This window comes from Crassostrea angulata, chromosome 8 (genome assembly GCF_025612915.1).
Source record: "Crassostrea angulata isolate pt1a10 chromosome 8, ASM2561291v2, whole genome shotgun sequence".
Taxonomy (NCBI): domain Eukaryota; kingdom Metazoa; phylum Mollusca; class Bivalvia; order Ostreida; family Ostreidae; genus Magallana; species Magallana angulata.
Genome location: NC_069118.1, coordinates 44,591,345 through 44,608,678, shown reverse-complemented (window position 1 = coordinate 44,608,678; position 17,334 = coordinate 44,591,345). Strand labels below are relative to the sequence as shown.

The following is a 17,334-nucleotide window of genomic DNA, read 5'->3' as shown; positions in this document are numbered from 1 at the left end:
TCAATGTATAATCATAGAGGGTCAGTAGTCAGTGTATAACCATAGAGTGTCAGTAGTCAATATATAACCATAGAGTGTCAGTAGTCATTGTATAACCATTGAGGGTCAGTAGTCAATATATAACCAAAGAGTGTCAGTAGTCAATGTATAACCATAGAGGGTCAGTAGTCAATGTATAACCATAGAGGGTCAGTAGTCAATGTATAACCATAGAGGGTCAGTAGTCAATGTATAACCAAAGAGTGTCAGTAGTCAATGTATAACCATAGAGGGTCAGCAGTCAATATATAACCATAGAGTGTCAGTAGTCAATGTATAAACATAGAGGGTCAGTAGTGTATAATTGTAGTGTGTCAGTAGCCAATGTACAGTAACTGTATAATGGTAGAGTGTCGACTGTAGTAGATGTAGCAGGGTATCACTAGTCTTGAAGATGTCTTGTTTACCAATGTCCTTAGGCTAATTCCATGGCCTGTTGTACATAAAACAGAAACTAGATTTCTTGATAGAAAATACAAAAATTTACCATAACCTGTTGGATTACTTCAGTGTTTAAATATCTCAACTTAAACTTACAGCAAAACCAGTGTTCACAGTTCCCCTGAGGGACCAGCACGCAGACAGAGAATCTGAACTGGTCTGGAGATGTCAGGCATTTGGGATTCCCCGACCCACCTACACCTGGTACCGGAACGGTCAGCTGTTGTCAGGGGACAGTGACCTAGCTATCACAGGAAACACCCTCACAATTCCCAGGCTTGGGGAGGGTCAGGCTGGGATGTACCAGTGTATGGCCAGCAACAGACATGGGGTGGTGACCAGTACCGCCCAACTCAGGGTGTTGTGTGAGTCTCTCTGTCTCTCTCCTCTCAAATACTGTGGTTTGATTAATTCTTAAGGGTATCAATTTTCGTGGAAAAATAAAAAATCATAGTTTCAAGGGTACATAAATTTGAGGCCAATGACCCTATCAATACAAAATATTAATAAAAATTGCACTTTAAAATTTAACATTAAATGTTGTTGATCAACTTAACAACGAAATCTGCGAAAATTAGTATTCAACGAATATTGATGAAACCACAGTAACTAAAGCACTAAGTTCCTAGTTCTATGATCTAAGCATACCCCTATTGAGAACATTCAATGTTAACAATTTGTCCTGATAATATGTGTTTATTAGAGAAATTAATGCATAAATTTACAACTGTTGTTTTACCATTAATGATAAAAAAAAAATTGTTTTTGTTTCATCCATGGATATGCAATATCAATATTACAGATTCTCATTGATTTTAAAAGGTTTGCTCAGTTTTTGTCATTAAAATGCAGAAACTTTAGGCTTTGTTCCTGTGAAGGCCCACTTTTTCTTGGCTTCAAGTATTCAATGACCTTCACATTCCCAGTATTGTATGACCCGACCCATAACCTTCCCTCCTTGTCCACACTGAGTCCTGTGGGCTGGTCTAGCCCGCAATCACCAATACAGCCCAGGAACTGTCCATTCTTGTCCAAGATATGGAGGCAGTCGTTAATCTGATCACTTACAATGATGTTTTCAGAGGAGTCGGTCACGATTGGTCCAGGTACGAAAGGCTTGGCTCTCTTTGCAGCTGTTCCGTCGTATCGAAACTTTTCCTTTCCTCTACTGTCGACCACAACCACCATCTCTGCATTCAGATCTGCTGCACAAATATCCCCATTTGTATTTTCAGCAACATAAACTGGATGTCTCCCTTCTTGGAACAGGGGATTCTCATAGTTGACATCTTTTTCAATCTCCTGGATGATTTTTCCCTCGTGGTATCGAACAATTTTGTGATTTTTGTCGTCAGATGTGAACATCGCGACCAGAATATCTCCAGATGATGTACAACAGAGTTTACAAGGGTGCCAGCCTTTTGTGACCTGTATCAGTATTTCTGTTTTCTCCTCCCTGACTACAGTAACTGCCCTAGCGTTGACATTGCTGTAGATCAGTTCACCATCTCTCGTCACCGCAATGTCTCCAGGGAAATATTTACATGTGGCAAGCAGTGCATTCTTCTGGAAGCCTTGGATGTCAAGTCGCTTTATGACCTTGGTTTCTCCGCAAATCCACGCCTCTCGACTCCCGTAGCAAGCTACTGCAGTCAGATTCTCTAGTCCTGTTGAAAAACTAGATATCACTCTAGCTTTTTTCAACAACTGCCCATTTGTCAAAGGAATAGCTGAAAATCTTTCTGTCAAAGATTTCTGTTCTGCTTTAGTGCGGTGGGCTACTAGTATTGTCTTTGTTAACTCTTCTACTGGATTTTGTTTAGATTGGTCCAAAGACGTTGACCTATCTCTTGTAGTATTTTTTATCACACTGACCTCCATCGTTTTCACAGCCGTACAAGCCATGTTCTCTGTAGGGTGCAGATCTAGAGTTCTTGACATCACTTGTGATGGACCTAGAGAACTAGGACATGTAAATGTAGATTCCGGTTTTGTTTTTCTTTGAAGACATTTATCACCTTGTTTAATCAGCAACAATTTTTTAGTTGCCTTAGCAATGCTATCTGCTACCTTACTATAAGATTTTGCTACTGGTCTTCCATTTAGTGCAGAAAGGGCACATAGTGGTATTGATTGCACATTTTCATTTGATGTTGAATTGGTGATACTGGTACATATACAATCTTTTGGTAAAGTTTCATTTGAGATGCTCTCCATCATGTTACTAACACATGAATTCTGAGTTAGGGAGGCTTCAATGTTTTCCAGCTGTAAAGAGAGTTCCCTCCCTTTGTTTATTTTTGTCTTTAGTATCGGAATTTTGATGTCGGGACCAGTCTTAAATTGATAGCAGTCCATCAATCTAGACTTGTGGGCAGCTATTATGGCAGCCTCCTTTGACATCAATATGTCCCTGTCCTCTTGAACTGTTTGGTACATAACATTGTAAATCTGGGCAAGATCAGACAGATGGTTTTGTAGTTCTCTGAGGCTTTTCTCCTTCTCGCTGTGAATTTTCATTCTGACCCTGTTGAATATACCGTCTGCTTCCTGATGCCAGATTTTCCGATGAATCTCCAATTCATGGATCATCTGGTCGTATTTGACTTCAGTCATAGAGAGTTTGGAAGCAGTGTCTGCTTTAGTTTGTCTACACTGGGGGATGACTTTTTTCAGCAGCTCTTCTATCTCGGCCTTAATCTCATTGAGTTTCGTACTGACAAAGTGAGCCATCTCAATCAGCTCATGACGATCATGGTGAGTCTGGGTCTTGCATTTATTGCAGACGGGAATGTCGCATTGTTTACAATAGGAATGACAGATCTGATTTTGATGGATGGTACAGCTAGGAAACAGCAGTTTGTTTAGGTCCGGGAACAGCACTTTGTCATGTAAACCACACAGCCCTCCTTTTCTGTGCTCTGTGTCACACTTACCACACAAGCTGATTTGACAGTTGTTGCAAAATATCTGGAGCTGGGCCGCGGCACAGATCTCGCATGTCTTGACTTCTTGTGACATTGAGTGTTCCTGTGGTATGGAGTGGTCCATACTCTCTATTTTAGATGAACACAGTTGGGAGAAAGATTGATCTCTTGAAGCTAAAGCTGCAGTATAAAAATAACGTGATGTTTGAAATCTTATGTTATTGTTGATAAGAATTAAAACTGGTAAACCACAATGTTAACAGGCAAAATAATACAGTACTTGAATAAGAAGTTTAAAAGATGTCAACAATTTGCTGTTGAACATTTTGCATGTATTTATACTACATAATATATTTAATAATACAATGATAGAGTAGAAATATCAGGAAAATAAATGATTTACATACCTGATTTCAAAATCCTATTATTTAAAAACAAATTTCATCCGATCACAACATGCCTGTGTATTAGACGAATTGTTATTATTGTTTCTTCTGGTGTATTGTTCCGTGAAAGGAAATTTTTGCGAATTCAAATTAGTTAGATATGTTACCTGTGTGCAGGTAATACAGAAGACAACACACCTGTCAAACCATAGGTAAATTATCTCACCTGTACACTATGCATCAGTGCTCTCATTGTCCAATACTTAGTGAAATTTTCATGACCCATTTCATTGCATGCTAATTGGACCACAAATTTTACTTTCATATTGGAAAATTTTGTGTCATCATTGTTATATATTACGAAATGTTTTTTCTGTTTTTAATTTCATATAGCAAGTTGATGTCTAAGATATTTTATATTCTGAAATTCCTTAAGTCCAAATATTGAAAAGCCTTACATCTGATCTCATTTAAAACTATTACAGTATAATAAATTTAAAACAATGAAAAAATTTAAAGAAAATTAGCCCACAAAAATTATGAATTTAAAGTGTTAAAAGCACATTTCCATTTGTGTACATGGAAAATTTGAAATTCATTGCCATTGAATTATTATGATATTAACTAGACTTTTATTTTACTTAAATGTTAAACTTATTAAAAAAGAGGTCGCAGAATGTAAAATGCTTGTAGTTTAAATCATTCATCTCTTAAAGAGTAACTATTTTATCAAAGATTCATTTTTTTCACAACAGCTTTCCCTCCCTCCTTTAAAAAGAGACCGCTGGAATCCACCACCATTGGATCACTGGGGGGATCTGTGACCATCCTGTGCCACCCAGAGGCTGCGCCCAGCCCCAACATCACCTGGCTGTATGAGGGACAGGTGATTCCAGGTGATAGTGGACAGGAAGGGACACCTGTCCACCTTCAGTCACTGACCAGTGGTCACCTGAGGATTGTTAACCTGAGCTACACAGACCAGGGCTTGTACACCTGTAAGGCTGTCAATATACATGGGACAGTACAGAGCTCCACTGAGCTGACAGTGCTAGGTATTTCTCTCATTTCTTATCCTATTGACTTCCTTCCTTCCAATATCTTGCTGCTCCTCTTTAAATTGCCCCACCCCTCTCTCTCTCTCTCTCTCTCTCTCTCTCTCTCTCTCTCTCTCTCTCTCTCTGTCTGTCTGTCCACCTCTCTCTTTCTCTCTCTGCTCATCTTTTTTCTTCAGTCTCTTAATTCTCTTCTCATCATGCAGATAATAGGTAAGTAGCTCTTATCCCTTCATTATATATTTAAACAATTTTTCAATTTGAATAGAATAATTTGTGAATGTATATGTACATGAAATTAATTTTATGTCGACAATTCAATTTAAACTCTGTAAAATACAAATTATGATGTACATATATTTAGGTAGGACAGTAATGGTGGAGCGGCCCTCAACTGTTACAGTGGTGGTGAATGGAACAGCCCTGCTGTCCTGTCGAGCTTCCTACAGCCCCGGTCTAGAACTCGTCTATACCTGGTCCTTTAACGACCAAAGTATAGATCCTGAGCAGGATAACAACTTTAAGATGGTACTAAATAGAACTGTGTACAAATCTTTCTCATACCCATAATTCAATGTCCTTATATTACAGTGTTCAAATTTAGTCAATGACATATTACTGTATAAATTATAATTTAAACAACATTCCTTCAAAAATCATACCATGTACAGACAACAATCTTGACATGGAGCTTTATATGAATTAAAGACACCCACTTGATTTTATTTCACTTGATTACAAACTTGTGTCTCTTCACGTGAAATCCATGCTAGAATTTGCTCGATGGTCATGGCCATTTTTTAACTGTAGCTATCTCCTTTAAAAGAAGACTTCTTTATAAAAATGTAGGAAAATGACGAAATTTAAATGTATAATTTCATGGGTTTTTTTATTTACTAAGTAATAGTTTTCAGCTGAACAAATCATATCTGTAAATTTAAGGTAGATCTGATGGTTAATTTGTTGTCCACCCAGCCACCTTAAAATGATGTGGAAAATTCCATTGCATTTACCATTGGTAATGTTTACATTACGTTTATTATCTTGAACAGAGGAGTCCTTTCACTGGTGATCTATATATAGTGATGACACAATTCAGACATGCTGGAGTGTACACCTGTACGGCCTCTACCCAGCTAGACTTTGTCAGTACGTCAGCTACACTGTCAGTTCTAGGTAATGTAAAGGTTCATATGATGTCATATTATCAATACTCGGCTATCAGCTAGGTAATGTCAAGATTCAAACTTTCATATTGTCAGTCATATTGTCGTTCCTAGGTAATGTCAAGGTTTATATGCTGTCATATTATCAATAATGCTATCCGCTAGGTAATGTCAAGATTTGAAGACTGTCATATTTTCAATCATGCTATCAGTTCTAGGTAATGTCAAGATTAAAACTTTCATATGTCAGTCATTTTGTTGGTCCTAGGTAATGTCAAGATTATAAGAAAGTCACATTGTCCGTATTTCTATCAGTTCTAGGTTATGCAACAGTTCATAGACTTTGATGTTGTTAATCATGCTGTCAGTTTTAGGTGATATCAAGATTCAGACTGTCATAATGTCAGAAATGTCAGGCATATTGTCAGTTCTAAGTAATATCAAGGTTCATAGACTGGCATATTGTCAGTCTTGCTGTCAGTTCAAAGTAATATCAAGGTTCATAGACTGGCATATTGTCAGTCTTGCTGTCAGTTCTAGATATGGTCAAGGTTCATAGACTGGCGTATTGTCAGTCTTGCTATCAGTTCTAGATATGGTCAAGGTTCATAGACTGGCATATTGTCAGTCTTGCTGTCAGTTCTAGATATGGTCAAGGTTCATTGAACGTCATATTGTTATCATGCTGTCAGTTTAGGTGACATCAAGGTTTTTTGACTGTCATTTTGTCAGTCAAACTTTCAGCTCTAAGTTAATCAAACAATCATTGATTGTGACGTCAATTTGTAGTCATGAATGATGATTTGCCAAATTGATCGTGAGATCTTGTTGATATCCTAAATTGTTGGCTGTCCTTCTGCTTTCAATTTATGTTTGTTAACCGGGTTTTCCAACGGAAAAATCCGGTTATAAAAATGGTGAAAATGTCGGGCGGATGGGTGGGTGGGCGGTTGGGCGGGCGGCTGCCAAAAGGGTACCCTCATTGTACAGATAACTCCTCCTACAGTTTTCAAGACAGGAAGTTGTTCTTTTGCAGATCAATTGTACATATATCAGAGGTGTGCATATTGCTAGGATTTTGATTTCCGATAATATATGAAAAAAATACCAGCTTTTGAACTTGGTCATTTTTCGCAAAATATTGCATATACGCCATATAGGGTATCCTTTCACCTTATCCATTTCACTGGATACGGTTTGACATGGATTATGGATACAGTTCACATAAAAGAAAACCCGGTTTGCTGTCACATTGACAGCTTTTCACTTGTTTTACTTAATGTCAAGATTCATAGACTTGTTATATTATCAGTCATGCTGTCAATCCTAGATATTGAATGTCATTATCCCCTTATGTCAAGAAAACAATTCCATTTGAAGTTGAAGACAGCTCTTCTTGTTTTTTTATTTCAGTCTATGTGACTTGCATTTTCAGATGTTTATTAGAATAAGAAAATATGAGAAAGATCATCGACAAAGACTTTAATGGTTACAGATTGGGTTTTTCTCTGTCTGCATCAGCTGTCTTCCTTCTGTAAAATGAGAATAAATTACATCAAGTGATTTTTTTCTTCTTAAACTTGTATTTAATTTTTGCTAGGACCCCCTGGGGAGCCCTTTGGTGTCCATGTTGTCAAGAGACAATCATCCATTGATCCATACATTATTCACCTTGCATGGCAAGATGGGGCCACTCATGGGAGACCAGTGCAGGCTTACTCCATATTCACCAAGTCAAATTACTCTGAGAGCAAATGGAACATGATAATGAGTGAGTGAAAACTTTCAGTATTTATTAAAAGTAATGGGGCATTAAGATCCTGCATTCGAATATAGTTGTAAAGTCAGTGTCATCAGTCAGTAAAGATTTCCACAGCTGTGCTTTATATTATGAACGCCAGTCTGTTTTATGTCACTCTTTGCAACGTCCCTTGGTGAAAAAATGTGTGGAAAGGAGGTTAGGGAAATGACCCATGTTGTTCAGATTCTTTTGTTTGTAAGGTTCTTAAAAAAATTATAGCACATTATCTTCTGGGTCTCTGTTTCAAAGTTAGATCAAACATAACAAGAAATCATCTTGATGCAAGCGTCAAATGGGCCGCAAAAAATATAATTGTTGTATGAATCATTGGTTGTTTACATAAAAACACACCACAAAGAAGAAAATAAAAGTTGGTTGTACTAATTTTTATGGTAAATATAAATATACTTTCAGCAACTTGTTTTGAAGTTTAACATTTTACTATTATCATAAAGAATCGAGTTCGTTACTGTAAGCATTTCTAACAGTATTAATTGTTTGATCATGGCCATAGTATGAAGTAATGGAAAACACATTGATTTGTACAATACAAAGTTCAACTCATCATTTTTCTCTTGGAGATTATGTATTTCAAACCCCTTTTTTTTTTGCATTGTATTGAATGAAAACTTAATGCATTAGTTTATATGATTTCAAGGGACCACATGATAAAATAGAAATTGATTAGTTTAAATTTTCCAGTCAATTCAAATTTTCATTTCTGTCATATTTTTGCGTAAGTAATTGATATGGATGTCATTTCATGTTATTTTGTACCACATTTTACATGGAAATATAAAAAATACACACACAAAGTCATTTTATTTGACACGGCACATAGAAATTCAAATATATCAGTTATATAAAATTTAATGATATTCAGGTCTTTAGTATGTCCCGCATACCGATCCCGATGCACATTCGGCGCACCTCGGCCGATTCCGGTATCCTACTTAGATGAGGTAAGAATCTGCCGAGGTGTGCCGAATGCCCGATGCATTGTTTTGAAAAGAATGAAGAACTCCGGAATTTTCCGAATAGATTATAGTCTCGATAAAAACGCGCCAAACACGACAATCTACTAAGTATGACCTATTTTTCATTTACGAGTAAAACAAAAAATATGTGAAATTTTTTAAAAGGCATAAAACATATTTCTACATGCAAATTTACTTTTAATTCATAAAAATATTTATAATATTAATTCTAATATGTTTTACGGTGTGACCGTTGGGGCGAGCGCAGAAGGAACCACACATCTGCCATCATTGTTAAATGCAACCCGTGGACTTGCCCTAACCAAAAAACTTGGGCTTTGTGTTTGAAAACTTTTACCGCCGTAAGGAACCCAAAGTTATTAAACTTTTATTCCAATGGTCCCTTCCTAGGCTTTTACACTTAAACAAGCTACCAATGAGCATTAATAAAATGTTAAACAGACGTATTAAAATATTTAGATAAACACAAAGCCGTTTGGTTATTTTTAATGTTAATACAATTATGCTTTATCATCATTCCTTTACCTTTTAATAATGATCATTAAAATCAGTAAACAATAAATTGTGTGTCTGTGTTATTTCTCATTTTGTTCCTTGTTGTTATCTGTGTTTTAATTATTTTCCTCTGTGACATCAATTTTGTTTTTAATCTTTTTAATTTTTGTACGCTATATAAGCGTTGTAGACATGTGCCCTCACCCTTTTTTAGTGTGTGATATCCAATATTATTGAAAGGTTTGACCACATATGCAACTATAACAAATACATGTAGATATTTTAACAGTTAATTTTTTTTCTTTTATGCATTCATTACAAAATAACGTGGCTGCACGTAGATCTAATAATGATTGGACTTTTCTTTTTTCTTTTCTTTTTTAATAATTGTTTGTCACCTACCTAACGAATGCATATATGTTAAGATCAATATGACAGTAAATTTAGCATGGAACTTTCATGTGTATTTACTAAGCAAAAAAATTATCAAAACAAAACTTATCAGCCAAAGAGTCACCGTTAACACTGATACTAAGTACTTTCTACACGTTACATCCAGTACAGATGCTTGATCCACCTCTGAAATTATATAGCCCGAGATCACTGTGACGTCATACTTAACTTTTGCGCTCGACAGTTTTCGTAAATTGTCGGACAAATTCGGGGAAGGAAATGACGTCATATGTCAGCAAAAGTTCAGATAGGTACAGCTTTTTAGATAAGCGTATGTGTTGTTTACTTTAATGTTTTTAAAAGGATTTTTTATTGTTAAATGAAAATGATGTATGCGATTTACAGGTAAGAATTTTCCGTAGAAACGCTTCCTGTTCCACCATGTTGCTATGCACCGCAAAGGATTATTGGGATATGTAGAACTTTTTCACGTGGCCTCATAAAAATTTCTTTGAACAATGTGCAGATTTCAACTCGAATTTTCTCCGCTCGTACACGTTGTCTATGGAGCTCGCTACGCGAGCGGCGCTTCGCGCCGCCTCGCTGCGCTCGCTAATATGTTTTACGGTGTGACCGTTGGGGCGAGCGCAGAAGGAGTCACACATAGATCTGTCATCATTGTTAAATGCAACCCATGGACTTAACCAAACCAAAAAACTTTGGCTTTGTCTCGAAAACTTTTACCACCGCAAGGAACCGGAAGATATCAAACTTTTATTCCAATGATCCCTTACTAGGTTTATACACTTTAACAAAAACCAACCACTGAGCATCAATAAAATGTTAAACAGACTTATTAGAATATTTTGATAAACACAAAGCCGGTTTTGTTTTAAAAAATTTTCTCTTCTTTACCTTTCAATAATGATCATTAAAATCAATAAATTGTGTGTCTGTGTTATTTCTCATTTTGTTTTTAGACTTTTCTTTTTTAATAATTTTTTGTCATCTACCTAACTTATACAATAAATTTAGCATGGAACTTGCATGTGTATTTACTGAGCAAAAAAAATCATCAAAACAAAACTAATCAGCCAAAGAGTCCCCGTTAATAGTGAGCGCAGTATCAGTATTAACGGTGACTCCCTACTGTGTACTTCCTACACGTTACATTCAGTACAGATGCTTGATCCACCTCTAAATGTATCGCCGGAATATTAAACGCGAGGTCACTGTGACGTCATACTTAACTTTTTGCGCTCGACAGTTTTCGTAAATTGTCGGACAAATTCGGGGAAGGAAATGACGTCATAGGTACAGTTTTTACGTAAGCATATGTGTTGTTTACTTTCAATGTTTTTAAAAGGATTTTTTTATTGTTAAATGAAAATGATGTATGCGATTTACAGGTAAGAATTTTCCTTAGAAACGCTTCCTGTTCCGCCAAGTTGCTATGCACCGCAAAGGATCACTGGGATAGTAGAACGTTTTCACGTGGCCTCATAAAATTTTCTTTGAACAATGTGCAGATTTCAACTCGAATTTCCTCCGTTCGTACACGTTGTCTATGGAGCTCGCTACGCGAGCGGCGCTTCGCGCCGCCTCGCTGCGCTCGCTATTAAAAAAGAACTATCCCGCAGAAACGCAGTAACAATATTTAAATGTGTATCAAATAACGGACCGTCTTCCGGCGGCCCGTAATAATGGTAGTTGAGACATGAATGTTCTGAAAGATTTTGTTTCATTCTCTTATCTAATATAGTGCCGATGTGTGATTTCAGATATTCCTCTGAATTCGGTTACAGTGGAGGGAACTTTGAGGTCCGTTAAGGTCCTGCACCTGAGTCCTGGGTCCTCCTATCGATTCAAGGTCCTAGCCATCAACATCTACGGAGCTGGACCAACAAGTGCCCCTTCAGGTGAGATAATACAACATTACCATTGCTGTCAACCTTTGTTTTGTGATTTTAGATAAAGCTGCTTGGTCCGATTTTTTTGTAATTACAGTATCAAATTTTTTTTCATACAAATCATTTATCTTAGAAAGTTATGGATTTTCTCCTATTTACACCAGCAGCATCAATCTCCTTTAGAAATATTCAAAGTAAATAAAAATAATTTCTCTTTGGGCAAACGAAAAAACAAATCAAAATGCATCACGGGAATGTTTAGAAAAGGTACCGCTTGGTTTCATCCACCGAATGATTGGGGTTATTCAATCCGCATGCTAAGCATCGATTGTAAAGAAAGCAGACTTTAGAAATATTGGCGAACAAAACGTACACATGTTTATTTGTAATTTGTCTGATCATTTAGACCTTTATTTAAAGCGATGTCAGATTCGTAATACAACTATACCCGTCTCGTCGTCAGGGGTGAAATTTAACATGAGGCGAAATAACGAGGTACCTTTTAATGTCGTTTGTTTTGTTAGCAAATTTTGTACGTTTTTTTCTTCATTGAAATTTGGCATAATTGACGGGTAAAACTACTGCAATGTCTATTATTATACATATACTAAGCATAGCCATCGTTTAAAAGCGTGCATAAAATTTGATATAAAATCGGACCGAGCAACTTTAAATAGCAATCCCAATATTGTGACATTCCATTTTATCAAAATTAGAATTGAAATCTGCCAAAATGTTGAACATTTTATAACATGTTCGTTACATTATTTTTTATTTCATTTTCAAAATATTAATGTCTTACAATAAAGTGCATTTGGAAAAAAGCATCAGCTACGAAAAAGCATGTCATGAGTCCAAAATTTGCTTGGCTTTTGACTTTTAAGGTCAAATATTGTGCGATTTTTCATCATTTGAACATTTCAAAAAAGTGGTTACTGAGTTATATATGTTATTTTTGATATGATGTACCTTCATCTTTTTTTTTTTTTAAAGATGTCCAATACCACTATAATTCATTTTTATAAAAAGAATGAGATGATATAAATATTTTATCAGTAAAAACATTGGTGTTGTAGATGAGTACCCAATCCCAGGAGCTGCCCCTTCTAAAGCTCCAGCAAATGTAAGAAGAGGGAAAGGAAAAGTGGGCAGTCTTCACATTGTATGGGAGGTAAGTACTCAAAGATCTCTTTTAATGATGCATGTTCAAGGCTGACAATTTTACTTATCTCCATGTTCGGGATATTTCCTTGGCTAAATCTTAATACAGTTACTGTTAATTCTTTATTTAACACGAGGAATTAATATCTGCATAAAATTGCGAGAAGCCACCTTGCGGATTTTAAAAATCTCGCTTTTATTTTTTGGCCAGATGTAAACTATTTGGAATTATGAAAATACTGTGGAATCATTAAATTTCGTGGGGGCCAATTTTCGAGGATTGCTTTAATTTTACAGGTCGTTGGGACGTAATTTCTTGTGTTCTCTTGTATCTACAAGAGGAAATGTTACTTTTTTATTAATTTGAGGAGGATGTTAGTTTGTGGATGAGTGGTATCCACGAATTCCACGAAAATTAAGCCACAACGAAATCTAATGATTTCACAGTAATTTGGCGTTTCCCGATTTTATACTCTCGCGATTTGATGCAAAACAGTTGAATTGCGGGATTAAGTACTTGTTTAAAATAAGGAATCTACATTATATACACCAAATTACCTGATTTTTGCAATTAATGTACTGTGGAATTATTGAATTTCTTGATGGCTCAATTTTCATGAAATTCATGGATACCTTTAAATCCACGAATTAACATCCTCCATGAATAAATAATTTAAGGTTAAGGTGGCTCACTACACAGTGAAATATTTTCTCAAATCAGCAGAAAATTACTTGGTTATGATAGATATCATAATGGATAAGAAGTATTTATTGAGGCAAAAAAATGTGCAATTTTGGATGAAAAATTACATTTTCAAAAATTGAATTCAGTTAACATGAACAAAAGCTCCAGGCAGATTCGAACTTATGATCTGCAGTTCAGAAGCCCAATACTTTAGCCACTGAGCTACGATGATATGCAACCCAATCGAACGATATATACAGTTGAACAAAACATTTAAATTGCCATCTTGTGACATAGTGTCTCAAAAAGTATAAGTGAAGGTGTAGTGAGGTACCTTAAAAAGTCATACTTCCTTTTAAAGGTATAAAAGAATTTACGAAACTAGGTCCCCACTAACCTGTTGATTTTAATGAATCCACAAAAATTAGGCACAACAAATTTTAATTATTCCACAGTAAGTTTATTTTAACACAAAATTTTGATGGAGTATTGATCCTAAGATTTGTATTTTTTTTCCATGCAACAAAATTCTTGATGAAGAGATTGTCTTATTCATTATTATGTACATGTTTTTACCCTATATCTTCAACTGTTCTTATTTAAAGCAATATGAGCTGTATTTTTTATAATTTTATTTTGCTGCAAAAACCTGCTACTATGATAAGTCTGCATATAACGTAAACTTTTATGATAAATAAGATTTGAAAAAATCATTAATCTTTATCAAAGGAAAGATTTCTTTTCTAAGGAATATATAGCAAATCAAATTTTGTACAGGACAACAATGATTTAATTTTGCTCCAAATAAGGCTTCTTAACAGCCTTTTCCACAAAAATATGGCTAACAGAAATTTAAAACAATGATATTTTTGTCATTTTAGTAAAAAAAAAACATTTTAGTAAAAAAAAAATTTCAACTTAAAAAATGCAGCTCATATTGCTTTAAAATAAATCTTAAGAATATTATTTTAAAATATCTGGTTGAAAAAAAAGCTGCTGTCATCTTGATTGGGGTGTATAACTCTATATATTTCTCAGTATGTCAATGTCTTTTTTTTTGTCATAGCCCCTACCCCCAAAGGACCAGCATGGGTGGGGGATAGGATATATTGTGGAGTGGAGATTACCCCGACAGGATGTACGCACAGAAAATTCTTGGGAAAAGGTAAAAGACTGTGTTATATCTTTATTATTGTGGTTTCATTCATATTCATGAATACTTGTGTGAGTTGATTAACACAGGGCGAAAATAACCAAGTATACAATATTTTAATAATATGTTAAGAGAAAAATGACCTGTATGCTGTACTAGTATTTCATGTTACATGTAAGAGGAAAATGACAGCTGTTTATGTAACATTGTCTTACAGGAATTCCTGCCTGGTAATGTGAGCGAGTTTGTGACCACTATTCCTGGGAGGAACCAGTACTACGTCCAGTATGAGGTTCGAGTGACGGCCTACAACATGTTCGGGGTGGGGAGGTCCTCCCCCATACAGTACATCCAATCAGCTGATGACAGTCAGTACATTACAAAGCCATGATTTTATATTAATGGCTTAGAGATGATTTGTCATATTTCAAGATATAGCCATCCTACAAGGATTTTTTGCTATTAAAATATTTCTAATAAAATGACACAATCTAAATGCATTATTGATTCATGAAGTTGGATTTTTGATATATTATTTACTGATAAATTATCTAATTTATTCAGTGTGTATTTCATCATTATTGATGGTTTTTCTCCTTGTACTCAAAATGAATTTATTCTTCAGTCACTATTTTTCAGTTCCGGTGGCTGTCCCCAACATGGTGTGGGTGGAGGCCTACAATAGCACCGCCCTCATGGTTCACTGGACCCCGGTCCCCAACACCAGGGACAGTATGAAAGGCAGACTCCAGGGATACAAGGTAAATGATTGTCCACTATTTTTACCATATATGTAAAGGATTCACTAATCATATGCTTTTTCAAATTTCAGGAGTCCAAATTTTTTCTTTTACACCCATAGTTAAGCATATATGTAGTTTACTGATAACTTTAAGAATTATTCATTTTTCTGAATAATGTTAAACTCTTTGTCTTATTATCTGCATCAATGCTGCAATACATGAGTAGTTACATGTATGACCTGTCTCATCTATCCAGGTAAACTACTGGTTGCGGTATGGTGAGGACGAGAACCAGGCCACTCAGGCCAGCTTCAATGGACAAATAGAGCAGGCCCTGGTCATTGGTCTGCTGCCCGACACCTGGTACTATGTCTCTGTACAGGTGTACAACGACGCAGGCAACGGACAGAAGAGTGAGAAGTACCCACAGAAAACATTTAGAAGAGGTAAGACTGTGAAGTACTTACAGATACTGTGCAGTAAAAGTAAGAATAAGGCCTACCAACTGAAAATATTTAGAAGAGGTAAGATTGTAAAGTACTTTCTGATACTGGGCAGAAAGGGTCACATAAAACACTCAGAAGAGATGAGAAGTACCCAATGAAATGTTCAGAAGGGTAAGATGCACTCAATGCATACCTTCAGAAGGATTGAGAGTGAGAAGTACATACAGAAAACATTCTGGAGGGATGAAAGAAGGATGTACCCTTGTACATAATCATACATAATTTTTTAACTTGATCTTCGCGTTTTGGAGAATTTTGAATAAATATTTATTTTCTAGTAATGCATGCTGCTTTCAAGTCATATTTTATGATGATGCTGATTAGCTTTTACAATTTTATGAAAAAAAATGAAAAAACAAAACTCTGCTAAAAGGGTAGTCTACCCTTTTTGAACGGATAACTACTCCTACAGTTCTCAAGATAGGAACTTGGTCTTTTGCAAATCTATTGGACATATATCATAGATGTGCATATTGCTAGGATTTTTATTTCTGATAATTAATGAAAAAATACCAGCTGTTGAACGTCGTATTTTTGCAAAATATTGCATATGAAGTACCCCATTTCTTGATATAGGTAGTGGTTGACAAATTGATTATAGATACTGTTCACACAAAGAAAACCTGGTTTACTGTCACATTGACAACTTTTTTCTTGTCTTATAAAATTGTTGTATTTGGTTTGTTGTTTAGATTAATGATAGAATTCTTTATCTTAGCCCCCAGGATGTACCCCACAGAAGTGCATGTCCACTCCTACAGCTCTGACTCGGTCATGGTCAGTTTCCGTGGAGTCTCCACCCAAGTAGAAGAGGAACCACTCCAAGGATACAAGGCAAGTACAGTGAACGCTTCCAAACTAACTGCCAGCGAAACCAGACAAATTGGTTTGTAGAGGTTGTTAGTTACTAAGGGTTCTTATAGTGAATATTTTCTAAAATGGCAATCTGTACGGCCAGACAAAATTGCCTAGTTACAGTGGAAATAAGTTGCATGTTGGTAGAGATTATATTTCAATAGATTTAATAATTAGCTTTGAAAGAAATTTGTATTTTATGGTTTGTAAGGGATATTGGTTTTCACTTACAATTATAAATCTTTTGTAATCTGATATTTATTCCGTGATTACTGTTTTTTTAACGTGTACTGAAAGACATATCACTCTCAGATTCGGGTTTGGGAGACGTTTGATAACTCCAAACAAGCCTACGATATAGATGTGGGTCGAGCTGTGAGTGGGATTGTGTCTGGGATAAAGAGGCATTCAGTCTACAAGATGAGGGTCCTGGGATACAGCAGGGGAGGGGATGGAGCCATGAGTTCCCCACCCACACTGTTCACTCTAGGTAAGTGGGTATTGTAGCCTGGGATACAGCAGGGGAGGGGATAGAGACAAGAGAAACGCATCCTCAATATTCACTTTAGGTTAGTAGGTAAGGTAGCTTTAAGTTAGACCTCATGGAAAATAATTTTGTA

At 35.9% G+C, this 17,334-nt stretch overlaps 3 protein-coding genes across 4 annotated transcripts in view; 1 reads left to right on the top strand and 2 right to left on the bottom strand.

Moving 5' to 3' along the window:
* The window catches only part of LOC128158201 (uncharacterized), a 154,158-nt gene that overhangs the window by 20,978 nt on the left and 115,846 nt on the right, over positions 1–17,334 (bottom strand). The window lies entirely within an intron of this gene.
* Positions 1–17,334, top strand: part of LOC128158185 (contactin-like) — a 31,158-nt gene that overhangs the window by 11,925 nt on the left and 1,899 nt on the right. For both annotated transcript variants that reach the window (XM_052820937.1, XM_052820936.1), the window contains 13 exons: positions 579–845; positions 4,549–4,848; positions 5,213–5,376; positions 5,901–6,024; positions 7,615–7,785; positions 11,483–11,620; positions 12,688–12,782; positions 14,524–14,622; positions 14,828–14,978; positions 15,250–15,371; positions 15,610–15,799; positions 16,578–16,693; positions 17,027–17,204. In XM_052820937.1, the coding sequence (XP_052676897.1) occupies positions 579–845; positions 4,549–4,848; positions 5,213–5,376; positions 5,901–6,024; positions 7,615–7,785; positions 11,483–11,620; positions 12,688–12,782; positions 14,524–14,622; positions 14,828–14,978; positions 15,250–15,371; positions 15,610–15,799; positions 16,578–16,693; positions 17,027–17,204 (2,115 nt within the window). The remainder of the gene's footprint in view (positions 1–578; positions 846–4,548; positions 4,849–5,212; positions 5,377–5,900; positions 6,025–7,614; positions 7,786–11,482; positions 11,621–12,687; positions 12,783–14,523; positions 14,623–14,827; positions 14,979–15,249; positions 15,372–15,609; positions 15,800–16,577; positions 16,694–17,026; positions 17,205–17,334) is intronic.
* Positions 1,169–3,578, bottom strand: LOC128158187 (uncharacterized). The gene has a single exon (XM_052820940.1). It carries the CDS (start codon positions 3,529–3,531, stop codon positions 1,309–1,311), a length of 2,223 nt encoding a protein of 740 aa, XP_052676900.1. The 5' UTR covers positions 3,532–3,578; the 3' UTR covers positions 1,169–1,308.

Coding starts and splice junctions, on each gene's coding strand:
- LOC128158187 (XM_052820940.1), bottom strand. CDS start 3,531: ATGGACCACTCCATACCACAGGAACACTCAATGTCACAAGAAGTCAAG.